Below are 8,923 nucleotides of genomic sequence, written 5' to 3' on the forward strand. Positions count from 1 at the left end.
GAAAAAAAAGGGGTATGTTGGCCGTGAGTTCCATGTAGTATAAGACGTGGGAGTTTTATCTTGTTTAGTTTGAATAATGCGTTGTTATGACATTTGTATCGTAAATGAATGTTTGGAGAATTGAATTGGTGTTAGAAAATGATTTCGGACGTTATCGGAAAAATGTATACCTTTGGGATATTGGTGTATATCATAGTATATTTATGACACTAAAGACCTTAAATAAGGTTTATGGTTGATGATAATGAATTTGGAATGAAACGACGCAAGTTAGAACGTTCGTCGTAACTTTTGGTGTTTTTGAATGAAAATTGGAAAGTAGTAAACTTTGGGGATGTTCGTATGTGATTTGGAACTTGTATGTAGTGTGTTTGAATAATTGGGAATGAATGAATGAATGGACTAATGTGGAAATAGATTTGGCATGTTGAAGTTGAATCAATAATTTTGCCAACTTATGTATTAAAGTGCAATTTTGAAGTTTATGTAATATGATTGTGGTTTGTATGGTTAATGATGTTTGGGTTGTTGTTGTTGTTGTATTTTGAGCCGAGCTAAGTCTCGGGGGTGTTAGATTTATAGGGGGAGTGCTGCCGAAATTTCGGTAGCCAAATATAGCCCAAAGACTAAAGTGTTGATTCTCATGAATAGTAACTGGTAAAAGTGACCATTTGCAGTTTCTAGACGAAACGGGAATTGCGATTTGAGGAGTGTAAGGCGCCAACCAGGTATGTAAAGCCTACCTCTCATTTTTTTTGGCATGTCCTAGTCCTACTAGGTAAATTTCGGAATCTCGGGAATAACTCTGCTCTCGGAAATCGAGGTTCAAGTTCGAGCACTATTCATTCAGCGCGATTGAAACCTTTTGGTCCCATTTGGGTAAAAGAACGCTCGTACCTCCATAACTTGTGCTGTTGAGTCCGAAACTCTTCGAAACTTTTGTAAATGACTCTATGGAGCCAAAAAAAAAAAAATCTGCGATTTGTGTCTGCCGCCTCAATTTGTCCCGAGGTGGGCCCGCGAGCCCCGAGGCTCCCCCTTATTCGGCTTGTTTGATTCGTTGGTGTTCGTTATGATCCGCAACCATCTGTTTGTGACTCATGGATGCGTTTGAAACTTCCTATGCCATTAATGCATGTTCTGTACTTTGGGATGATGTGAGAATTCCGGAAAAATGACTTATGAACAGTTTTCTTACGAATTTGACAGTTTGGAACTTCGTAACCTTTATATGCCTAGTTTTATCAATTTGATTCCTACTCCGAGCCTTCTGGCGTCAGTATCTACCTATATGTAAACGATATGTTGAGTCCGACAAATTATTTTGATATGCATATGGTTTCTGCACTACTCTGTTCGTGCTGTCTGTTGTGACTTCGTTCGTCGGTACCCGGGCCGACTTTGTGATCGTGCGCACTATAATATATTCGGGAGTTATGATGTGTCACGGTTTCCGAGGCCTCGCCATAGGGCCGGTTACCGTTTATGGAGTTATGATGTGATATGGCATTTGATATGTTCTGATGATATGATGTGTGTGTGATATGATGTGTCTGGAGACTGTACGGAGATTTGAAAACTTCTGGAGTTATGATGTGTTGTGGCACCAGCGTCAGGGGGTGACCACGTTCCTATACCCTATGCATGATGTGATTTGCATTTGTACGTTCGCCTCCCGCGCAGGTTTGCTTTGTTTACAATGTTGGTGTGTTTGTTCTTTCTGACTCTAGCTGTGTTTGTAATTTCTGTACCTTCTGCTTTACATACTCAGTACGTCTCCCGTACTGACCCCCGTTTCTTCGGGGGCTGTGTTTCATGCCCGCAGGTACAGAAGCTCGTTTGGGTGGTCCTCCAGTTTAGGCTACTCATTCTGCTGTGTTGAAGAGCTCCCCTTGATCCGGAGCCTACTTTCGGTACATATCTTTTGGTTGTGTCTGTATTCTGTATATTTGGATGAGTGGGTACGGCGGGGCCCTGTCCCGTCCTATGTTCTTATGTTCCGTTTTGTTTAGAGGCCTGTAGTCAAATTTGTGGGTCGTGGGTCCGGTGTGTTTGCATGTGAGTCCGTTTTACGATCTTGAGCGGCCCGTACGCTACTATGGCCAAGTCGGCCTTTGAGTTTGTATGTGTGCGTATGCATTTGGGGGCGATGTACATTCCGCCACCCCTCTGATGTGTGTGTGTGAAATTTGGCGATGTATATTCCGCCTCCTTTCTGATTTGTAATCTGTCTGATCTGTACGGGCGTCTGCTTAGAATAAGTGTTCGGTAGATGTCTGATTGCGATGTTGAGTTCGAATAGCGTATGCTGAGTTCGGTTGAGTTTGAATTGCGATGGTCTGGGTGTGAGTTCGTTTGGGGTGTCCCTGTAGGGCACCAGTCGCGGCCCACGGGGCTGGGACGTGACATGCTCACAACAGTAGTAGGTCTAGTTATCCACACTATCGATATAATATCACTTACCCCCTTTTTTTTTTTTTTGTGGTCAAAGTTCTCTTGTAACGTCATCTTTGTTCTCGAGGGTCTAAGTCTCATGTGTAACTAATACCCCTTATGCCTCATGCTCTTTTACTCTTGATTATACCAATCACAAACTACTACGACTTTGTCATATCACTTTTCTCTAGTTTCTTTATCAAGTTGACTTACCTTTTTGTCATTGCTTGCCATCATTTCTTGTCATTGAAGAACCTCCATGTTGGACTTTCCTTTAACAAGGCTTTATAAGCTTCTTCATCTACTGCCCCATGGCTCGCCTGTTGGCTTCATACTTGCATTCACCCCCTGTTCATATGGAGCATGTCACATTTTTAGTTGTTTCCTTGCTATACTTTACTTACTGTGTATCCCAGTTATCGCTCTGTCCTCATTATATCCTGATCATAATCAACTCTATAGAGTGACACTTCTTGGTATCATTCGCAAATCTTGCTCATAAAATAGATTAAACTTTACGAAGTGAGCATACTTAAATTGTTTCTCTTTCTGATTATCCCTATTTCACTTACCACATAAGTCACTTCACCAATGTATTTACATTCATTATAGTCCTTCATACCCGTATCTCTGTCTACGTGATGCCGTCACTTTATTTTGCCAATAAACTTATCGTATCTTCCTCGTGCTTATCCCTTCCATCAATACTTCAGTACCAAACTCTATTGGAGTTACCCTTTTCCTCCTATGACATGCTTTAGTACTACCTTATAACTATTGTTACTATCCCTCCAATAGTATTTAACTCACCTCGTGTAGTTGTTAACGATACTCCTAACTTAATCACGTCCTGCCATTCACATCTCTTCTCGCTAGAACATGTCACCAGCTTATATCTTATCTCCTTTAGATGCTAGGAAAATTTCGGCAGAGTTTCTCTTGTAAACATAACAATCCCGAACCTGCACATAGCCCAGGAAACACGTCCGATGTCTCAATGGGACATATATCGGAACACACCTAATACGTAAACGAACAACACAAGATCACTTACTATTAAAGGGTATAAATAATAGTGCTTGTCTCATAAGTTGTGCCTGCACACTCAGTTTAGGATTCCAATATCCATATACATACACATATTATTTATATTTACTCGCTGTCAATCAACTTACTCGTAAATCACGATTCTGGCTATCACTGGTTCACTAACAAATATAAACATCTCACTTTGCTTGATTGGCCCAGTCTTTTACTTTAACACAGTCAATAACATCTGAAGTAATATATGACAGCATAAGGCCCAAATCAATCGATGCTTACATATCGTAAAAGGATACTGGAAATGTACCTGGGGCGATATCAGGGAAAGACTCAAGATCTTGTCGCTCAGTAAATGCATGGATATGACGCCGGGATCTACTCGGACTAGGTGTCCCTCTTTGGTCTCTACCAGCACCTACTAACACATGTGGCCCTGGCCTTGGGGGGCGTACCGATGACGAAGAGTCAACTACCACTCTCGTAGTTCGAACCTTAGCTTTACCACGTAGCGATGGGCAGTCACACTTTAAATGGCCTGGCCGAGCACAGGCATAACAAACATCCGAGCCAAAACGACAGGGTCCCCTATGTAACCTGCGACACTGAGTACATCGTGGTACCGAGAATCTCGTCTGACTAGAACTACTCCGAGTTCTGGAATTGGAAACTCTGAGACTTTGGGGTCACCTAGAATAGGTAGGTCCATCAAATTTGAGTCTAGGAAACTGCGGAGGAGCACCACTTGTGAAACGAACTGAGTGCCTAGAGAATTGTTGCCTCGAGTCACCCCTAAACTCATGATCAAACCCTGAAGAATTATCTCCCTTTCTCCAACCTCTGTTACCGTGGCCCACATCCTGCGGCTGAGCTTGAGTGGCAACCAATTGAGTCAGTAAAAGAATAGTATGTCTCATCTCTTGGCCCGAGGCATCTGGCAGAGGAATGGGGAATGCTGGAGCTAAAGTTGAGGCTCCCCTTTGATCCTCTAAAGTGGGTGAAGTATGGGAAAACCGAGGTGGGGCCTTATTCTGAGGTTCGCCCTCCTCCATATCTATAGACAGCTCTTGCTCGAGCCCTTCTTCAACCACCATCTTGCCCTTCTGGGCTGCGGTAGCTTTTCCCTTCATCAGCTTCGCTGAAATTAAAACTCACCGTTAGGGAGGGGATAATCTTATAATACAGCTCTATCGCACGATTTCTTATGATAAAAGATGGTCATTTTTCCTAAATGCCCTGTAGCCTCCTGTTTATTAATGTGGCGTGCAACACACCATAAACAAGACTCTACTATACACGGCTCGTAGACACTTCCTAAGACCGAACTGCTCTGATACCACTTTTGTCACGACCCAGCTAGGGGCCGCGACGGGTACCCGAGGCTAACCACCGAGCACCGCTCGCTCTATGACTTATTCTACTAATTTAATGCTCTTTTAATCAATTTATATTCAAATCATAAAGAAATCATCTTTCGCTTGAAACATAAATGCTTTCATAAACATAAGCTATCAAAATAATATGCACGTATATGTATATAACTTTGGGAGACCCCATAACCCACACTACGTATCTACGAGCCTCTACTGGAGAACTAGACATATACAAATATATACAAAAGCATAGCCCGACTGGCACCTCCGAAATAGTGGAGTGCTCCTGTAAATCTGTTGATAGCTCCTATAGGTCTGCGCCGCCTCTCTGTCTACCTGTGGGCATGAACACAGCGTCCAAAGAAAACGGACGTCAGTACGAATATTGTACTGAGTATGTAAGGCATAACAATAGAAATACATCAATGAGATAAAGGAAACATCAATAAGGATCAACTGTATGTGACTGTCTCGTATAGAAGAAATAGCATATGCTGACTTACTTCATATCCATCATCATATCATATATTGCTGCGGAACGTGCAGCCCGATCCATGTATCATCATATATATATATATATCTGTTAGTGCCGAGGAACGTACGGCCCGATCCATAAATAATATAGTATGTTAGTGCCGAGAAACGTACGGCCCGATTCATCACCCATATACTCCGCGTCCGGGCACCCCGCGTCCGGGATGAAATCATGATACGCCAGCTGTACAGGTGGCTATGCGTCTATAGCGCCTCACCTTTCCCCACTTCCCCTGAAAACATTTTCATATCATATATATCTATATACATAGATAATATACGCAGCATGCATGAGAGCCCAAGGAGAGTTGTGTTCCTATCGGAGTGACGTAAGGTCGAACACCTCCGATTATATTATGGATTAATCATGATCGTCATGTCTCGCCTTGAAGGGACAATCATCATAAGGCGAGACTATCAACGAAATCTAATATAAAAAGAACAGAAAGTAGGGTCACCATCTTGTAAGAAGTCACTTCGTATACTTTTGGAAATCTTAAGGGAAGTATAGTCGTCATCCATGAATAAAATTTAGAAATCAAGAAATAGCTCGATATTCTTATATCGTTATTGAAAACATAAACTTGGAACCTTTAAACCCGGAATCATCATCATCATAATCAAATAGGAAAATATTCTCGTCTTGACATCATATTCGTCATTGCAAAAGCGTGTCCATCATTATGATCATAAAATCTTACGAAATCATAAACCTTCGTTTTGGAAAGACACAAACATTTTGGAAAACATTCACGGGTTATCAAGAGAGGAATCATAAACGTTTAGCTTTGGAAAATGAGGAAGCTATGGAAGCATTCATGAAGTCGTAACATTGGAGTCATGCCTTTGAAGGAAAGGGACAAGCCTTAACATACCTTGTTTGCTTAGCTAAATATCGTTCACTTGCTCTTCTTCAATATCGCGTCGTTACCTTCATAAGGGAATTCGAATTATCATTAGTTGATGGACTATAAGAACGCGTCGCTATTTCTAAAGAAAATTGGGCGGCACTTCCTTTGTTTATGCTACTTTTCCCATGTTCTATATCAACATCCAACATTCACCACAATATCACAATCAACAAACATCATTTACATACCCTCATCACATTCCACCAATTTCCTCCAATTTTCCCCATATTTATCCATATAGCTTATTATCGTGTTTCCGCACCTTTAATACTTATTTCATGATAAAAGCAGCATTTCTAGCATATTCATAACTAGAACACCTCACTTCCATGATTTAATTCCATCATTATTCACTAGTGGCACTATTCACCCTTTTAAGACCCATTTTCCATGTCTTTCTACAATTCAAGCTTTCCTTAGTCTTCTAACACTTAAATAACTTGATAAAGTCATGAAACATACCTTGGATGGTGATTGAACAAACCTTGAGTTGAAATACTTCACTTTCACAAAACCCTAGTTCCACCATCTAGGGAATTTCTTGGCTTAAATGAACAATGAGGAGTTCCACACTCTTAATTCCTCTAATTTGGTTGTTATTGATCTTGATTCTTACTTGAATTCTTGGTTTAGAAGTGTGTGGAAGGTTCTAGAGAGAGAGAGGATCGTGTAGGAGAAAATGGGAAATGAAAAATGAAACTTTGGATCATATTTTTATAAAACACACTTCAGTCCCGATGTCATTATACGGTTCGTTATACGGTCCGTATAACTGACCGTAAAATGGACTCAGTGATCGCCCCTCTCTGTGACCATTTGACGATCCATTTGACGGGCCATATAATCGTTATACAGTCCGTATAATTCACCGTAAAACTGACCTTTTCTCAACCTCATTCTGTGACACTTTGACGATTCATTTTACGGACCGTCAAACCGTTATACGGTCGTATAGTACACCGTAAAACTCACCCTTCAGTCAGTCTCTTCTGTGACGCTTCTGTGGTTCATATAATGGACCGTAAAACACTTTTACGGTCCGTATAATGGACCGTATACTCCCAGTTCACTGAATCTTATTTTCTTTACTTTGTTTCATTTCCGATCCTTATGAACCTTCTTAAAAGTTGTTCAACTCCCCGATACCAATCTACGGGACCTTATTACTTGCCTTCGAAATGCCACACACACATTTTATCCTTATTAGCCTATTTTGCACATGCTAACGGAAAAATTTCCGAGGTGTAACAGGAGGCATCTTTTGGGGAATAATCTTCATACGTGGAAACTGAGGAGGGACTAAATAATAAGCAAGAATAGAAGAGGTAGATGGTCAAAGATAATGAGTCAGTGCAAAAGGTTGTGGAAGTCCAAGATCAGTCCAATAATGAGCAGGTTAAATCCAAAGATAAAAATGAGATAGAGTTGATTTCAGAAAAGGAAGTATCCAAAGAAGGGAAGCTCACTGATCAAACAGATGACGACAATAATGATATCATAACAACAGTAATCAGTGAAAACGATGAAGAAGTGGATGCTGCACAACAGGAGATGGATGATGACTCACCAGATGAAATTACTAAGGGAGGAGATATGAGTACTAATGATAAGACTAATGCACATCCCACTGAAGAAGGGATACTAAAAGAGGTGAACATAGCAGAAGAATGAAATAAGGAACCACTTGATATAATGCAAAAACAGTCAAGCGCAGAAGCTTATAATTGTAAGGGTATATTTTCTAGGATATAACAAGATCAGGATGTTACACCTCGGAAAAATCCTCCGTTGTTGCACAAGTGAATGAACTAGTGAGGAGTGCAAATATACGATATTTCCATGAGTATGAAATGACATTGATGATCCTAAGTAAGATTCAAAAGGCGATTGCAATAAGAGATAGGTTATGCTCCATGAGGACTATCAATAGATTCTAAAAATGTGGAAACTTGCAGATTTGCACTTTGGCCAATTGAACGTAAAATGAAATACGGACTGTAAAGTGGTATACAGCCCGTAAACTGCCATGTCGTATTACAACTTCCAAAACTTCAACTTTCTGCCAAATGATCAAATGGTCAAATACGACTTGGAATACGGACCGTAAATCGAAATACGGCCTGTAAACCGTGATCGTAAATCACCATGACTCCAGCATACCTTTCTGGTTCTGTTATGCTTAAATACGACCACAAAATACGGCCCGTAAACTAGAATACGGACCGTAAACTGGATTTACGACCACTGTGCACGTTCGACGATTGTTTATTTCAGATCAGATTTTGGGTTATTAAAAAAGGGACCAAGTTTATTATTTCATTTCATTTCACTTCTACATGACACCCCTTCTCTCTAAAACATCTCTCTACATAAATTCCATAAGAATTCAAAGATATTTGGTGATCAACAACATAAACTAAGTGAATCAAGTATAAGGAAACCCATTAAGGATCATACAAGTCAAGAAATCTCATTGGAGATAAACTAGGGTTTTGCTCAAGTGGAGTATTATCAACCAAAGCTTGTTCCTACGACATCTAAGGTAAGATTTATGATGTTTCTACGTTGTTTAAGGTATTTAAGAGTTGAAATACTTGGATTGTAGAGAGGTATGGCAAAATGGGTCAT

General features: G+C 40.5%; 1 protein-coding gene across 1 annotated transcript; it reads left to right on the forward strand.

The window, feature by feature from the left end:
- The first annotated feature begins 7,624 nt into the window (after positions 1–7,624).
- On the forward strand, positions 7,625–7,966 carry LOC132607891 (uncharacterized). Its single transcript, XM_060321971.1, has one exon. It carries the CDS (start codon positions 7,625–7,627, stop codon positions 7,964–7,966), a length of 342 nt encoding a protein of 113 aa, XP_060177954.1.
- The last annotated feature ends 957 nt before the right edge of the window (positions 7,967–8,923 follow it).

This window comes from Lycium barbarum, chromosome 8 (genome assembly GCF_019175385.1).
Source record: "Lycium barbarum isolate Lr01 chromosome 8, ASM1917538v2, whole genome shotgun sequence".
In the NCBI taxonomy this organism is placed as follows: Eukaryota; Viridiplantae; Streptophyta; class Magnoliopsida; order Solanales; family Solanaceae; genus Lycium; species Lycium barbarum.

Excerpts from the sequence above, each read along its gene's own strand:
- LOC132607891 (XM_060321971.1), top strand. The coding sequence starts at position 7,625 with ATGGTCAAAGATAATGAGTCAGTGCAAAAGGTTGTGGAAGTCCAAGAT.